Genomic DNA, 19,091 nt, shown 5'->3' on the forward strand with positions numbered 1-19,091 from the left:
CTGCACGCTCCCAGGAAGTGCGCACAAGCGGGGAGTCTGTTTATAAATGGCCACCTGACCCTGCACTGCCACCGTCCGGCCATTTATATACAACGGGTGGATGGGAGGTGGTTAAGATGTCTGGTGTGGTCAGTCTGCCACGGATGTAATGGTCGGGGCCTGATGCTTCGTGTTGTTAGAGGAACAAGTGAGTCCAGTGTGGATGACAGTGAACTGTTGTAGACAGCAGTGGCCAGGTCAGGGCAGGACAGGGGAGAGATTCTGTCATAGAGTTGGTCAGTTGCAGAGTGGAAAGGAGCCGGGTTCAAGTTGTGAAGGTTTCTGCGGGTAATTGTTGGCTGCTTGGAGGGATAGGTGTTTGAAGACGAGGAGACTGTGAAGGTGATGAGATTGTGATCAGAGAGAGGAAAGGGGGTGTTTGTGAGGTTGTAGGGTGTGCAAAGATGGGAGAAAACAAGGTCTAATGTATTCCCATCAGAGTGAGTGGAGGACGTGTCCATTGTGTTCAGGACATTTACTACAAATGACATTTTTCTCTCTTTCTTCCTATTTGAATCTTATAAAACAAAGACATAGATATTCCAATCCCCCTAAATATCCCCCCATCCCCCGCCACTAATTAAAGTCATAAAATCCTTTAGTATAGACTGATGAGGTGAGAAGGTGACACCTCTCCACAATGAGGAGAATGTTCCGGCCCCGGAAGTGGGGGAATGTTCTGCCCCTGAAGGGGTTAATCTGGGTTCCCACACTATATATGTGTGTATCATCATCTGCTGGAGATAAAAGACGTCACAGTGACTATGGAGGACGGACATGACTATGGAGGAAGAGGACGGACGTGACTATGGAGGAAGAGGATGGACGTGACTATGGAGGAGGATGACGGACGTGACTATGGAGGAAGAGGACGGACGTGACTATGGAGGAAGAGGACGGACGTGACTATGGAGGAAGAGGACGGATGTGACTATGGAGGAAGAGGACGGATGTGACTATGGAGGAAGAGGACGGACGTGACTATGGAGGAAGAGGATGGACGTTACTATGGAGGAAGAGGACGGACGTGACTATGGAGGAAGAGGACGGACGTGACTATGGAGGAAGCGGATGACATGACTATGGAGGAGGATGACGGACATGACTATGGAGGAAGAGGACGGACGTGACTATGGAGGAAGAGGACGGACGTGACTATGGAGGAAGAGGACGGACATGACTATGGAGGAAGAGGACGGATGTGACTATGGAGGAAGAGGACGGATGTGACTATGGAGGAAGAGGACGGATGTGACTATGGAGGAAGAGGATGGACGTGACTATGGAGGAAGAGGACGGACATGATGGAGGGTTGGTTACTGGGTGTAAATAGAACATAACATCTTATTACCTCCTCAGCTGCCACTTCCACCAACGTCTCCTCTCTACTTCCTGTCTGTGCCTGACATCACTTCCTGTCTATACCTGACATCACTTCCTGTCTATACCTGACATCACTTCCTGTCTGTCTTCCATTGAGACTTCCTGTCTGGGTAGAAGTGAGATCCCCACCTTGTGGAGCTCAGAGGAACTGCAGCCCCGAGAAGCGTCTGGTAGTGTGACCCCGGCCTTGTGCTGGGTGTGTATGGACTGTAGATCCTTATAGAGGGGTCACCTCCACTCCCACCAAGGGGGACAGAAATATATTACTGCCTAGTCCAGCCTTTCTCAGTCAGGGGTCCTCCAAAGATTTCTAGGGGCTCCTTCAGCAATGAACAATTCCTGTCTCTTAGTAACAAATGGCATCAATGATCTGTAAAATCCATTTCTTGGAATACATCACAGGACACGAAGCATCTTTATAAATCCTTCCTAACACTGTTATGCCCACCTACAGGTGATCGGACATTGGCCAACAATAGACAGGACGTCCCCTTGTAGAGCATATCTCCCACATAGGAAAGGTTTGCAGCAAGCCATAGCCCATAACAGGAGGGGACGGATCTCTGGGATTCCTGAGGAAAGGAATCACTAACTAGCTGACATCTCCTGAGCGTTCCAAATCAGACTCGTCCTCACAACTTCACAACTTCTCCCAGACACAAAAACATTCCACGCATGTAAACACATACATGTAATCTGACCGACGTCAACATGCTCAACTCTGACAGTCCCAGAATATCCAATGTGTTTGGTGTTTAGTGACATCATATATCATGCCTGCTCAATATACAGGAAATGATCCACTACAGGGACCCATCACCTCCCAATCGTGCCGCTCACCTTCAGGTTTGAGCCACACAAAGGGAAGGTCAAACACACTTTGGTCACCACTATGGGTGGCAGAACTGGCAACATTCTTCCACTTCACTTGGAATCAGTAAGTCTCATTTTACAGCCCGCAGGTCTCCAGGCAAATCCTTGTTAAAATTAAAGCTCAAAAGAGCTCATGATTGTTTACATTTCCATTCAATGAGTTTATTGTGGTGCAGGAAAGTTCAGGCACTCCAAACTTGTGTGAAATGCCGTCACCTCCACCTGAGTTGCCTGAACCTCCGGTAAGAGATGCTAAAGATGTTCTCCCTAATGAGTCACCCATTTAGAGTATAACTCCGTTCCTGGCTGGGCAGGATTTGGCACCACGATGTGTAACTTTTTTTGGATCCTTGCTTAGTCAGGAGCTGGAGGAAGTGATGTGCATGTGACAAATCAGCAGGAAGGTATCAGTCTGGGGAAAGATGCCAAACCATTCATTTCAGTCAAATGTTCATCCAGTGTAATGTGTCAGGGAAAGGCATTCACCAATACCTGGTCCTAGGGGTGGGACAAGAACATGATCTAGTGTTTGGTGTCAGACGAGCCCCCTGTCCTACTGTACCCTTGTGCTGTGTGTTAAACACTCTTTCATTTTTTGTTTGTTTGTTTCTCCTTGCAGCCAACATTGGATGCGGCTGGATCGGCACCCCATCCACCTGGACACAGCCCCCTTCTCAAGATTGGGGAAAGGCTGTTCAACATGGAGAGATTATGGGAGCAAAGGAGGCTTTCTAATGCATCCAGTAATATAGTAAGGTTACTGGGGCTCCAACATGAAACCCTGCTTGGACTTGTCACCGCGGTCAGGGAGCAGACTACAGCATTGCAGGACCTTAGTCATGATATCCGGGCCTTATGTCAAGCAGGGGCTGAACAAAATGCACCTTCAGCCAGAGGCTCCCAACCCCTGTGCAGTAGTAGTTTGGGGCCAATGCCAAGGTTGCCACAGAGTTCCCCTGTAGAAAGTGCTGGGGAATCAGCAGAGGAACAAGCTTTGGAGGTGCCGATTCTGGAACTACCCACTCTGGAGCAGCCCCCTCAAGAAACCCCCCCTGAAGACCAGTATGCCTCCTTCCCCATGGATCCCTCTTCTGCACCTTCCTCACACTCCACTTTGCCCCTTGACCACACCCCCACTTTCACACCCCCTCCCCTTGTTTCTACATGCCCCTCCTCTCAATCCCGTTTCCACCCTTACCTTCCACATCCTGCCCACTCTCCTCAGCCCTCAAATGCCCCTCCCCACATTCTCCCTGTCTTCCATTCCCCCATTCAACCTCTCCCCCAGCACTCCCTCCCCACCACTCTTTCCCAGCCCCTCCACACACTGTACCTACCCAACCTCCACACCCTCCCCCTCTGCAGCAGCCTCCTCCTCCTCCCCATTCATTTTGTATGTTTTTTTGTAATAATCATTATTTGTAAAGTATCAGAACGTGTCTTTCAAATTGTCAGAAATGCATTTGGGGTAATAATGGTGGCTTGGTCATGTCGGGAATCCAACACAGGGGCTTTTCTGAGTATGGCTACCAATAATTCCAAATAGCGAACACTAAAAAAGCAGCACTTCAGAAAGAAAACTAAAAGGTGACCCTTCCAGAGGCATTGGTGGTTAGACTCTTTGGCCTTTCTGCTGCTTTCACCTGGTGGTCTGTCCTGCAAATAGTTTTAGCTGTTCCACAAATATGTTCCCTGTGCTACTTCATTGACACACACTATACAAGAAGTGTGTAATATCCAGGACACCAGGCGTGACACCAGGACACAACTTACACACAGTAACCTGCCAAGGAATGCTAGAGACACAGAAAAGTTGGGAGAATAAGAAGAAGGCCTTCTGTTGTTTGGACTATCATTATGCTGGACTAACTGGACCCAGACTAAGTTTGCTTTACACCCCGTGTAACATCTTGCCCCGAGATTGGTTGGGGAGCATAGGATCTTTAGCTGCCTGATTCTAGATGTGTGTGCCTATGGAATTTATGTGCCCAGTGGACACTTGTTCCTCACTTCATTCCCTCCCCACCTCTTGTTGTCAAAACACTGACATGTGAATGAGGAACAAGTTGGATCCAAGTGGTATGTGTGGAGCAGATAGACAATTTGCCCATTAGGGCCCCTTCTTTTCTGGGGGACATTGCATGTAACTGGTCTCATCCATAACTGATAGTCCTTCCAAGAGCAGCTTTCAAGTCATGTGACTTCTGTGTAATGCCAATCCCAACTAGAGATGAGGTGATGGGAGACATCTTGACAGAGTTGGGCCACAGGATCCCCCACACATTGTCTACTTGGCTGCACCCCCCTTTTGGCAGTCTGCACAACTCCACTCCACCAAGCTATGTAGAAGTCCCTGGATGGAATGAAGAGCTACTCCAAACGTGAACAATGTAACGTGAATGGAGTGTTCTGTGTAAACTGTTGCAGCATTTCACAAGAGGAAGCAAACCAAGATTGGGAGTAGCTGCAGACAGCAAGCAGACAACTTCAATCTTTATGTATCCCAGCTTAGGATTGAAGGAGCTGGTTTACCTCTCGGAAACATGCAATCCTATCTGCTACAGTCCTAAAGCTGGACTTGCCAGAAAACACTTCGTTTGGACATTACCAGAAATTCCAGGTAAGCAAGATTGTCCAGTGCAGCTGGAGCTAGCAGAGTCCTGCAATGCTTTAGGGACATGCAGATCAGCTCCAACTGCAATGAAGAAGATTGCCGACCTGCAAAGGCTGAAGAAGACACAACACAGGGCACTGTCCAAGATAAATAGAACATTTATTTCCAACAATCAATAGAAAACTATAAAACATCTTAAAACAAAAAAAAAACTAAAAATGTTGCTTAATATAGACCACAAGTCCAGGCTGGTCCTCGGCTGGGTCCACCCCTAGGGCTTGCTCCAGGGTCTGGATGTGTCGGCACACCCAGCCCAGGAGGCCACGAATGTCTGGATCGGGGAACACTGTAGAAAAAGCCAAACAAAATGTATTATCTGCAATAAAAACCAACAACATGCAATACTTGTCTACCTTTGTCCATTATCCTGAAAGCACTCTATGCTGTTGTCACCTCATAACTGGAACACAGAACTTACATTTCTTGCCTGGGAGGATTTCATGGCCCAGGGAGTGAGCTTGGAGTCCTTAGGCCTAGATTAAAGTGTTTGCTCACTGACTACAAATATATCTGTGGGCAACGGTGAAAAGGGCAATCTCATCAGTAAAGACAACAGATGACTTTGGCACACCTATCTCCTCCACAGAGTTCCCAAAGACATCTATCCTAGCTTTCTATTAGCTGCAGGGAGGGGAGGGGGGCCCTACACACATTATACACAGCCAGAGCACAGAGCTGAGCAAACTCTGTGAGCCTATTGGAGGGTAGTGGCCCAACTCCCTCCACACAGGTCCAGAGATTCCTATAGATCTGGCAGTGTGATTAACCAGGTGTGTCCTTGAAGGGAGGCGGTCCATCTCCCAGGAAGCTGGATGTGTCAGCTGCATCTATTAGAGTGATTCTTTAAGATGGTGGAGAGACCAGAGTGGAACAAACACTTGTTACTTGGGAAGCAGGTTTTTGCTCACTGGAGTGTCAGGTTAGTGCTTGACTATTGTGTCATATTCTTGGTTTATTGTCCTTTCTTAATTAGAAAAACACTTTAATGTATTCCTATGTAGACCAACTCAGCTGTCAGGTCTAAGTGTGAAGATTAAGCCCCTATCTGCCTGATGTGTTGTTTAGTGTGAATGTTTTATTTCTTTGGGGGGCATCCAAAACTCAGGATGAGGCCAACCAATGGAGACAAGTAAGGGGGAGGGGAAGCCTTCTACATACATTACATGTGCATATGTGTAAGCAGTTAAGAAACTGACCTTCAGGGACGCTGGCCTCTCCATAGCACCCCAGGCATTCTGAGGTACAAATACGTGAAGAGTAAAAAAAAGACACAGTAAATATGCGAGCCCTGACATTCAAGAAACACATGGATGTTAAACAGTCACATAGTACAGGCCCCGGTAGTAAGTCCTAGCCCTAACCAACATAGCAAAGTCCTCTTTCAGTTTGGGTTACTAAACTAGATGACCAGAACCAGAAGGGCTTAAGGCCAATTTCATATGGCCACTTGTTGGCACCCACACTGCAGCAAGCTGCTCATATCCTACAATGCTGACATAGTCTCTGGCTGTCCATTGATGATCATAATGTGAAGTGAAAAAATGCTGCGCTACATGAAACAATGGCACAATCCTTATATAACCAAAAAACAAAGTAAAAAAAAAAAAATATATATATATATATATATATATATATATTAGAATAAAAAATAGTAGAAAAACTATTAATATTGAAATAAAAAAATAAAATAAAATAATTTATATAAACAAAAATCACACAAAAAAATACAAAATATTTTTAAGCATGAATCAAACAAGTCATTCAAAAAATCAAGTTCAATCAATAAAGTGTTCATTCAGTGAACCCTCCTTTGGATAAAAAAAAAATATGTGCATCTGTCATCAATTCCCGTGCAGAGACATCCTCCACCATGTATCTGCTCACCATCCTCCACCATGTATCTGCTCACCATCCTCCACCATGTATCTGCTCACCATCCTCCACCATGTATCTGCTCACCATCCTCCACCATGTATCTGCTCACCATCCTCCACCACGTATCTGCTCACCATCCTCCACCACGTATCTGCTCCCCATCCTCCACCACGTATCTGCTCACCATCCTCCATCACGTATCTGCTCCCCATCCTCCACCACGTATCTGCTCACCATCCTCCACCACGTATCTGCTCCCCATCCTCCACCACGTATCTGCTCACCATCCTCCACCACGTATCTGCTCCCCATCCTCCACCACGTATCTGCTCACCATCCTCCACCATGTATCTGCTCCCCATCCTCCACCACGTATCTGCTCCCCATCCTCCACCACGTATCTGCTCCCCATCCTCCACCACGTATCTGCTCACCATCCTCCACCACGTATCTGATCACCATCCTCCACCATGTACCTGCTCCCCATCCTCCACCATATATCTGCTCACCATCCTCCACCATATAACTGCTCACCATCCTCCACCATATATCTGCTCACCATCCTCCACCATGTATCTGCTCACCATCCTCCACCACGTATCTGCTCACCATCCTCCACCACGTATCTGCTCACCATCCTCCACCACGTATCTGCTCACCATCCTCCACCACGTATCTGCTCACCATCCTCCACCATGTATCTGCTCACCATCCTCCACCATGTATCTGCTCCCCATCCTCCACCATATATCTGCTCACCATCCTCCACCATATAACTGCTCACCATCCTCCACCATATATCTGCTCACCATCCTCCACCATGTACCTGCTCACCATCCTCCACCATATATCTGCTCACCATCCTCCACCATGTATCTGCTCACCATCCTCTACCATGTATCTGCTCACCATCCTCCACCATGTATCTGCTCACCATCCTCCACCATGTATCTGCTCACCATCCTCCACCATATATCTGCTCACCTCACGCAGTGTGATCGCACATTGTACAATGTTACCGTCTAACTGCACTTTTGGTCCCATATGGACTCAGAAGATCAGCTTGCTGAATGAAGACTCCAAAGTAATCTCCCTCCTGATAAGCGTCTTTGTATCAGCCGTATTCCTCATTAATAAGAACTCCACATGGTGCTTTATCCTTTTATACTTTTATTCATCAATTACACATAAGAAATGCTCTCACGTTCCGGAGGTGTATATTGCACCAGGTATGATGAAGATCCAGTGATGTACTGATCAGACACAAGGTGGCAGTATCATCTCAGCAGCAGAGTCCTGCACATGCTCAGAACAGACACCATCCATCATGTGATGCAAGGCAAAGCACGGGGCCCCTTAATGAATGCTGTTGCCTGCTGTAATGTCCTTCCAAGAGCCGTTTGTAGACTACAACCGCTGTCCTAATGAATGGCAACGTCATGACGTCATCCGCAAACTCCTCCCCGATGGATGGTGTCTGTTCTGAGCATGTGCAGGACTCTGCTGCTGAGATGATACTGCCACCTTGTGTCTGATCAGTACATCACTGGATCTTCATCATACATGGTGCAAAATACACCTCCGGAATGTGAGGGCATTTCCTAGAAAACCGGTCCCAGAGGAACAATTTACAGATCATTGGCCTCCCAGAATATAAAAGCAAGCTCACTACTGGACCTCTGTGTTGTCCGCATACCCGAGGCTTTAGGCTTACATAACAATTGTGTGGTGGAATGAGCTCATAGACTGGGCTCTTCGGCTGAATCCCGCAAAATTCCTTGTCACATCAAATACTTGAATTATGCGGATAAATCACTCATCCAGCATTTCAGGAAACAACGTTCCCTGCTACTCAATGGTTACAAGCTCCTCATTTTAGCGGACTATTCCATGGAAGTTTCTAGTAAATGTTGTGAGTTTCAGAACTAATGCTTTGCTCTAATCCAGTGGTGGGCAACCTTTTTTTTCAACTGAGCCAAATCTCGCCAAAACCATGATTGAAATTTATTTTGAGAGCCACATTTTTAAAACTGAAAATACATCTCCCATATAGTAATTCATCCCCCATAGTAATTCATCCCCCATAGTGTAATTCATCCCCCATAGTGTAATTCATCCCCCATAGTGTAATTCATCCCCCATAGTGTAATTCATCCCCCATAGTAATTCATCCCCCATAGTAATTCATCCCCCATAGTAATTCATCCCCCATAGTAATTCATCCCCCATATAGTAATTCATCCCCCATATAGTAATTCATCCTCCATATAGTAATTCATCCCCCATAGTAATTCATCCCCCATATAGTAATTCATCCCCCATAGCAATTCATCCCCCGTATAGTATTTCATCCCTCGTATAGTATTTCATCCCCCGTATAGTATTTCATCCCCCGTATAGTATTTCATCCCCCGTATAGTATTTCATCCCCCATATAGTATTTCATCCCTCATATAGTATTTCATCCCCCATATAGTAATTCATCCCTCATATAGTATTTCATCCCTCATATAGTAATTCATCCCTCATATAGTATTTCATCCCCCCATATAGTAATTCATCCCTATATAGTATTTCATCCCCCCATATAGTATTTCATCCCCCCATATAGTAATTCATCCCTCATATAGTATTTCATCCCCCCATATAGTATTTCATCCCCCCATATAGTATTTCATCCCCCCATATAGTATTTCATCCCTCATATAGTATTTCATCCCTCATATAGTAATTCATCCCTCATATAGTATTTCATCCCTCATATAGTATTTCATCCCCCATATAGTATTTCATCCCCCCATATAGTATTTCATCCCCTCATATAGTATTTCATCCCTCATATAGTATTTCATCCCCCCATATAGTATTTCATCCCTCATACAGTAATTCATCCCTCATATAGTAATTCATCCCCCATATAGTATTTCATCCCTCATATAGTATTTCATCCCCCATATAGTATTTCATCCCTCATATAGTAATTCATCCCCCCATATAGTATTTCATCCCCCCATATAGTATTTCATCCCTCATATAGTAATTCATCCCTGATATAGTAATTCATCCCTCATATAGTATTTCATCCCTCATATAGTATTTCATCCCCCCATATAGTATTTCATCCCCCCATATAGTATTTCATCCCTCATAAAGTAATTCATCCCTCATATAGTATTTCATCCCCCACAGTACTATTCCCCCCCCCCCCCTTCTAGTAAGCCAAGTCCCCCGTGTCAATTCACTTACCTTTTGCGTTCCTCTCGCTGTCTTCCCGCGCCGTTCGGGTCTTCAGGGCGGACTGTGAGAGGAGCCTAGCTCCCCTCCCCTCACGTTCGGCACGCTGCCCCGCCTACACACATCCTGACAGCCACATCCGCAGGCCGGATTAAAAGGTCCGCGCGGACTTTTGGGGCTGCCAACCGAGAGGAGGCAGGGGAGCGGCCGACCGAGAGGAGGGAGGGGAGCAGGCGCCCGGCACACAGAAGAGCCGCATTAGACTGGGTAAAGAGCCGCATGTGGCTCGCGAGCCGCGGCTTGCCGACCACTGCTCTAATCCAAAAGGGGATAAGATTCACCCTGGCCTACTCAGCGTCTGCAGACCCCCGACAGTGACCAACCAGTCTTTAAAACAGCAATGAAAGTAGAAGATTTTCTTCAGTCATTGCCTAAATCCATGGGAGGAGTCGCAACCACGTCCTCTGGGCTCCACTCTCCTAGGTCCAGGGAGCAGAGCAGCCCCAGGAAAGACCCTCCTAAGAGGCCCCATTATTCTAACAACTTTGCTCCATCAAGAGCTCACTGATTTTATTCATGGGTCTCCCCAAAGGATCCTTTTGTGGATAAGTATTTGGACTTCACTTACCATGCCACTTGATGCTTTCACTCTTTTCCAGTCTCCTGGTGCAATGTGGGGTGACAACTATTTACCTTCCTGCTGTCACATGGTCACATTGTCTGCATCGTATCTTTCTCGGTGGGAGGAAGCTATACCAAGGTAAATAATATACCAGCAGGTCAGGGATTTGGTAAGCAGAGGCGTGGAGTGCTCGTATGGAAAAAACTGAAGTCCATGCACTATGGTGGTTGCAGTTTTTTTCAGTTTTGTTATTTAATAATGATTACTTTGTGTTTTTTCCTGTTCACTTCACTGCCTGAAGCTTTTCAAAGTAATTATAGGAGCCATATCCCTTTCTACAGCTCATCATATTCAACTACGCTCCCCTGCTAAACAATTACAAATGCTGAGACACTTGAAGTGGTTGTGAACGGGTCCGGCACTCCGGCAGGAAACATACTTACAAGCAGCAGACTTTCATAGAATGGAAAGGTTGTGGGTGGCTCAGGCGCTAGGTTGGGCAGCAGTAGGATGAAAGGCAAGGGTGCTCATTGTAATCCATAAAAACCTGACATAAGAATTCATTATTATTATTATACAGGATTTATGGCACCAACAGTTTGCTCAACGCTTTACAATATAACGGGAGACAATACAGCAACAATACAGTTCAATACAAGAGGGTTAGGAGGGCCTGATCCTGGGAGCTTACAATCTAGGAGGGAGGGGATAGTGGTACAAAAGGTAATAACTGTGGGGGATGGACTGGTTGGAGGAACAGAAGATTCCATTATTAGCTGAAGGCGGGAGACTTCCCTGAAGAGATAGGTCTTCAGAGATCGCTTAAAAGTGGAAATCGCTTAAAAGTGGGCAGAGTAGACGATAGTCAGATAGATTGGGGTAGAGCGTTCCAGAGGATGGGGGAGGCTCTGGAGAAGTCCTGGAGATAAGCATGGGAGGAGGAGACAAGGGAACTAGAGAGCAGGAAGTCGGGGGAGGAGCAGACAGGACAGTTTGGGTGATATTTGGAAAAAAGATTGGTGATGTAATTTGGGGCAGAGTTATAAATGTCTTTATATGTGATTGGTAATGTTTTGAATTTTATTCATTGGGCAATGGGAAGCCAGTGGAGGGATTGGCAGAGAGGGGTGGAGGACACTGAATGGAGGCCAGTGGAGGGATTGGCAGAGAGGGGTGGAGGACACTGAATGGAGGCCAGTGGAGGGATTGGCAGAGAGGGGTGGAGGACACTGAATGGAGGCCAGTGGAGGGATTGGCAGAGAGGGGTGGAGGACACTGAATGGAGGCCAGTGGAGGGATTGGCAGAGAGGGGTGGAGGACACTGAATGGAGGCCAGTGGAGGGATTGGCAGAGAGGGGTGGAGGACACTGAGTAGAGGCCAGTGGAGGGATTGGCAGAGAGGGATGTTGGATATGGAACAGTTAGTAAGGTGGATGAGTCTGGCAGCAGCATTCATGATAGACTGAAGAGGGGAAAGCCTGTGATGAGGTCGGCCAATGAGGAGGGAGTTACAATAGTCAAGGTGAGATATAACAAGGGAGTGAATAAGTTGCTTAGTGGTTTCCGAGGTTAGGAACGGGCGTATCTTGGAGATGTTGCGGAGGTGAAGTCTACAAGATTTGGACAGCGATTGGATTTGGGGCTGAAAGGACAGATGGGAGTCTATGATTACACCTAGTAACCCGGCATGAGGGGAGGGAATGATGATTGTGTTATCGGTCTTGATGGAGAAGTCAGGGGAGGGGGCACGGGCTGGGGGGAATACTAAGAGCTCAGTTTTGGAAAGACTGAGTTTGAGGAAATAGAGGGACATACATGCCGATATGTCACTTAGTAGGTTAGTAATGGGAGAGGAGACTGAAGGGGTGAGGTGAGGAGACTGAAGGGGTGAGGTGAGGAGGAGACTGAAGGGGTGAGGTGAGGAGGAGACTGAAGGGGTGAGGTGAGGAGGAGACTGAAGGGGTGAGGTGAGGGGTAGAAAGATAGATTTGTGTGTCATCAGCATAAAGATGGTAGTTGAAGCCATGGGAGTTTATTCATCTCTGAGTGTAACGATGATATGGGACATATGGCTATCGTGGTCTTGCAGATCTCGAATAAGGATCTCCAACTCACCAATGTCTATGCCCCCAAGTCCCCTGGCAGACCCTTCTGTAATGCTGCAGCTATTTGGATATTTTATAATCCCAGTATACATCAGATAGATGGAGGAGACTAACACAGTAGTAAATGATAGAGAGGACACGCCAACACAAGGCCCACACATTGCAAAGGTGTCTACTGACATTTGTCAGGCTAGACTCTTTATTTCCCTTTTACCTCACATACGTCATACGGCCATACACGACTTGATTATATCACATCATAGCCCCACCTCTATTTCTTTGGCCAACCCTCGAACCACAGGCCCCCCAAATATCTGGAGATTTCCTTCCTATCTGACATGTAAGGTGGACTTCATACACACTGCTAGCGATGCTTGGCTAGAGTACACCACCACTAATGAATCCCATCAATGTGACCCACACTTGTTCTGGGAAGCTGCCAAGCCTTTTATTAGGGGAAGGATGTTTCCTCATATAAAACATTGACAAAGCAGAATACCTCTGAGCACAGAAAGCATTGGCATCAAGCCAAACACCTCTTTGATCTTTGGGTAGAGAATTGCAAACATATAAATTGTTCCTATTCTGATTCCCAATTGTGTAAATATGGTGATAAGGTGGGTAAGCAAAGGGTCTTTCCAACCAACTCATGTAGCCTCCCTAAAGGATACTTCTGCTGCCCTTGTCTCCTCCCCAGAAGAAACCAATAAAATACTGGAAGATATTTGTGCCACTCTATATCTAGATCCAAGACCTTGAGGTGACCACAAAATTCCTAGACTCACTTCATTTACTCACTATTGGCCCCTCCCACCTGCAACTGTAAATGTCCCTATTTTATTAAAGGAAGAGTCTGAGGTGATTAAAGGCTTACCTAGTGGGAAATCACCTGGTCCTGATGGCTACACACCAGCATTTTATATGATGGACTCTCTCATCCCTCAGCTACTGACAGTATATAACGAGGTTTGGGAGGGGGGCCCATACCTTCCAATGGGTCACCAAGACTATATAAAATTGATTTCTAATAAGGGCAAGGACCCAACTGAATCGGAGGCATACCGACTCCTATCCCTCCTAAATGTGGACACTAAAATACTCTCTGAAATAGTAGCATCCCTCTTGGCTGCAATATTACCCTCCCTTATCCATACTGCCCAGGCTGGCTTTATTAACCCCTTCACACCGGCGCCTCCTGGCCCTTTAAGAGTTTCAGAAGTCGGAAGACAGGGCGAGATTTAGGGGTTATGTGACCGCCATGACGAGTCATCACGGCGGTCACATGATCAGGAAAGGTCCCGATTGAAAGAGGAGACTGGGACCTTTCCGTGAGTACCGGACATGTGTGCTGGGACTGGGCAGAGCACATGCACTCGGCATAATATGTCCTTATTTAATAGAATGCAAATGTACAGCCGCTCGGCATTTAGGCCAAGACACCAGATGGCCGCACATTTGCGTTTGGACGGTGTGAAGAGGTTAATGGTAGACCAGTGGCTTCCAACATTCAGAAAGTTATTGCAGAGCTGGAACAAGGCAAGGTACACCCGTCTGAGGATCGAGCTATTATTACATTGGATGCTGGAAAAGTCTTGGATAATGTCAGCTATCATTGGCTTGCTCTGGTTCTTCTGATGGGCTTTTCAGCAGTATGGATTCTGCACCTTCACCCAGGGTGGTAGCAGCAGGTCTCATCAGGTGAAATATTGCTGCATGAAGGGTACTCACCAGGGTTGCCCCCCCTTCACCTCTTCTTTTCAACCTTGCCCTGGAACCTTTCCTCCAGAGCCCCAATACATGGGATTCAGACAGGTCAAGAAGAACTCTGTGAAGCCCTATTTGCCAATGATATTTTTTATGGCGGATCCTGTGGCAGATATTCACATTCTCCATCAGGTCTTCACAAGCTGCCTACAGTGCTCTGGCCTTCCAATCAATTCTGCTAAGAGTGGAATACTTTCCTTATCTGGAACCAACACCCTTCCCTGGGCCCAGCAGTCTCTCTTCACGTAGCAAATGTTCAGATCACATATTCAGGCATTACGATAGGGAAGGAGCCATCCTCGGTCTATCATTACTACCCTCCACTGATATCTAAAATAGGAAATGAGATGGAAACAGGAATGTACCTTCTCCTATCGCTTTTTGGGGGGTGAAACCTGTTCAAAATGGTGAGCTTTTCTTGCCTTTTGTACCCTCTTCAAACAATTCCTTTACTGCTTAAACAGGGGGAAGCAAAAAAAAAGAGGGTGGAGCAAACGTGCCTAATATTTGATTATATAACCTTGCTTGTTTATTGTGTATAGGGACAGATTGGATACTTCTGTGAATGATCACCAAGGTCACATGGTACAGGGCTATTCCCAACAGACTTGTAACATGTCACAAGCTGGGACCAATCACAGCTCTCATAGTATTCCTCAATAGCTATAGGAATGCAGCCGGAGAGAAGGAGAAATTATTGCTTTTACAGCTTTTATGGCTGTAAAAAAAAATAATAATAATAATATTAAAAGAAAAATAAAAATGCAAAAAAAGTTTTGAAAAATTATAATTTTTGCTTATAAACTAATTTGGGTTATTTTTTTTTTCTCCTTATGAACTGTTTCTTCCATGATGAAGATCAGCCATGGAGTATATCTGAGGTGTATATCAGGGTGTGCTTCTTCCCCACATGAGAGCTGGGATGTCCAGCAACATTCATCTAGAAGACATTTCCCGCACTCAAAGCACTACTACAGCTCCAGGATTGTGTGGGACCCCTGATGAACAGGAAGACAGGACTTCAGTGAAGAACATTTCCTGCACTCAGGGCAGGAATACGGCTTTTCCCCCGTGTGAGATCTCTGATGTGTGTAAATATTGGACTTCTGTAAAAAAACATTTCCCGCACTCAGGGCAGGAATACTTTTCCCCTGTGTGAGATCTCTGATGTGTGTGAAGAGTGGACTTCTCTGAAAAACATTTCCCGCACTCAGGACAGGAATACAGCTTCTCCCCTGTGTGAGATCTCTAATGCTTGTAAAGGTTGGACTTCTCTTAAAAACATTTCCCGCACTCAGAATAGGAATATGGCTTCTCCCCCGTGTGAGATCTCTGATGTGTGGAAAGACGGGACTTCACTAAAAAACATTTCCCGCACTCAGAACAGGAATACGGCTTTTCCCCTTTGTGAGATCTCTGATGTGTGTAAAGATTGGACTTCTGTGAAAAACATTTCCCACACTCAGGGCAGGAATACGGCTTTTCCCCTGTGTGAGATCTCTGATGTGTGTGAAGAGTGGACTTAACTGAAAAACATATCCCGCATTCAGGACAGGAAAACGGCTTCTCCCCCGTGTGAGTTCTCTGATGTCTGTAAAGTTTGGACTTCTCTGAAAAACATTTTCCGCACTCAGGACAGGAATACGGCTTCTCCCCTGTGTGAGATCTCTGATGTGTGTAAAGAGTGGACGTCTGTGAAAAACATTTCCCGCACTCAGGACAGGAATATAACTTCTCTCCCGTGTGAGATCTCTGATGTCTGTAAAGAGTGGACTTCTGTGAAAAACATTTCCCGCACTCAGGACAGGAATACGGCTTCTCCCCTGTGTGAAATCTCTGATGTGAGTCAAGATTGCACTTATGTGAAAAACATTTCCCACACTCAGGACAGGAATATGGCTTCGCTCCTGTGTGAGATCTCTGATGTCTGTAAAGATGGGACTTCTCTTTAAAACATTTCCCGCACTCAGGACAGGAATACGACATCTCCCCTGTGTGAGATCTCTGATGTACGATAAGATGGGATTTCTGTGAAAAACATTTCCCGCACTCAGGACAGAAATATGGCTTCTCCCCCGTGTGACATCTTTTATGCCTATTAAGACTGGATTTATAGCGGAAACATTTCCCGCACTCAGTACAGGAGAAGCTCTTCCCTGTTGGAAGGCCGGCCCGGTCCCGCACAGTCTGAGGTTCCTCAGGATACAAGGAATCCGATGGTCCATCTACACTGGGTGGTGCCGGATGGACATTGGAGGGAGTTGAGTTTTCTCCTGGACTATACTGTGTGATGTCCTCATCTTCTACTTTCCAGTCTGGAGACAAAGTGAGACAATCCTCGGAGGTTTTCCTCATCTCCCGGCCATGGACTAAAATACAAAGACAAAGAGGATTACTAGACAGGAGCTGATTGGTTCCCCCAAACCAGGACTCCGCCCACATCAGGCAGCTTGGTCTCTGAGGAGCTTACAATTCCACCCTCAAGGGAACTAGGAAATGGCTCCTCTGATCTCCTACCAGGTCATTTCTTTATTCATGGACCTTAGTCAGAGAGTGAGGAAACAACCAGAACTGTCTTTTATAGGAGGGACAGTGATGAGGGGATTATAGGACGAGGGTCCCCACCCCCTCTATCACTCATCGCCATCTTCCCAACACAAGAAGTACATAGTGTGGGGGTCAGCAGTATGTAATATACAATATAAATTATACAGTGTAAGGGTCAGGACTCATAATATTGGTATTCAGCAATCAGTGGAAGATTAAATGTTTACTGTAGACAAGTTGCAGAGATCCCACACCGCTGCCTCCCATCTCCTGAGACTGCACTCAGTGACTTGGGTCTGAGACACTACAGACATATCCCTCCACCCGGCACAGCCAGCAGATAACAGAGCAAGGAACCCTGGGAGAAATGTTCTGTCAGAGATACTGTTAGCCCCAGGATAAGGGGTAGAAGACCCAATACACATGTCCCAGGTCAATCAACACATATTGTGAACATCCACATTTTGCTGCCAGCTGAACCCCAGAACCTCCATAAATCCAGTCTAGATACATAAATTGTGTCTGCAGCACAGAGAAGGAAGATTATCCGAGAGAAATCCAGGAATACAGGACGGGGAACACAGCTCAGGAAAGTGACCAGGGGATTACAGGCTGATATCACCCAGTCCCCGCCCTACTCTGGACCAATCAGTGAGCAGTATGGGTGGAGGAATGGATTTAGTGTTCATGACCCACCTGTGCTGATCTCTGTAGGAGTGTCCTCCTCTATAAATGTCCCCGTTATTCCATCCTCCTCCATAGACTGCTGATCATCCCTCACATACGCCTCTTCTTCTTCTGCTTTCACCTCAAATTCTATATCGATTGGATCTCCACTCTAAATCAAGGAAATGAGAGAAAATATCATCTGTAAAATGTAAGGTCACATAAAAAACTCCACACATTGTCTCTATGAATCCATGTTCTAGATTCTCCATCCCACCAACCTTGTAACAATGAGGGATGGTGTGACCTTCCTGTGTGGAATCCCAGGAATACAGAGGATGGGGACATCTCTCTGGTGGATTCCTGGTATTAGGTGGCTCCATCATATCCTTGTGTCCTTCTGAAAACTCCTCCATCACTCCATACTCCTCATCCTCCTCTTTATACTCTTCTTTAACATCAATATTATCATCCCCGAGGATTCCACTCTGAAAGATATAATAAAACATTCATTGTAACAAACATGCTGTGTATAAATCACAACTACCAATAATTGTCATCATCTACCTGATGATGGTGAGGGATGGTGTGACCTTCCTGTGTGGAATCCCAGGAATACAGAGGACGGGGACATCTCTCTGGTGGGTTCCTGTAGCTGGATGACTCCACCATGGTGTCCTGGTACAGATCTTTGTGTTCTCTTAGAAGCTCTGTCTCCTCCATCCCCCCATCCTCATCCTCCTCCTCTTTTATCTCTTCTTTATCCTCAACTTTAGGATCTCTCAGGTTTCCACTCTGAATATATAATAAAAATGCCATCAATGGTAACAATGCAGATAATGTACAGATCCTAATGATACTATCAGTGATTGTTCCTCATCTACCTGATGATGGTGAGGGATGGTGTGACCTTCCTGTGTGGAATCCCGGGAATACAGAGGACGGGGACATCTCTCTGGTGGGTTCCCATGACTGGATCCATCTGTAGGAAACACACACACTGACTGAATCCATTGTTTCTATGTGTTTATCAGATGATGGGGGATCTAGGTGGATCCTCCGTACTGCTCTCTCCTTTACAATAAAGTCTCCTCTTACCCGGTGATGTGAGGGGCGGCTGATTGTCCATCATGACGTCCTTGTAGAGATCCTTGTGTCCTTCTAAATACTCCCACTCCTCCATGGAGAAATAGACAGTGACACCCTGACACCTTATAGGAACCTGACACACACAATGATACAGTCACCATCCAGACACATCCCTTGTCTGTTACTGGAGAATGTCCCAGAATTCCCGGCACCGCTCACC

General features: G+C 46.3%; 1 protein-coding gene across 1 annotated transcript in view; it reads left to right on the forward strand.

Moving 5' to 3' along the window:
• Nucleotides 1-2,501: 2,501 nt before the first annotated feature.
• LOC149445414 (E3 ubiquitin-protein ligase TRIM58-like) overlaps nucleotides 2,502-19,091 on the forward strand; it is an 83,273-nt gene continuing 66,683 nt past the window's right edge. The window contains exons 1-2 of the mRNA XM_089653830.1: nucleotides 2,502-2,537; nucleotides 2,915-3,038. Coding sequence (XP_089509956.1) covers nucleotides 2,502-2,537; nucleotides 2,915-3,038 — 160 coding nt within the window. The remainder of the gene's footprint in view (nucleotides 2,538-2,914; nucleotides 3,039-19,091) is intronic.

This window comes from Staurois parvus, unplaced genomic scaffold (assembly GCF_062004578.1).
Source record: "Staurois parvus isolate SC_StPar_1 unplaced genomic scaffold, SC_StPar_1.0 ptg000721l, whole genome shotgun sequence".
Lineage (NCBI taxonomy): Eukaryota > Metazoa > Chordata > Amphibia > Anura > Ranidae > Staurois > Staurois parvus.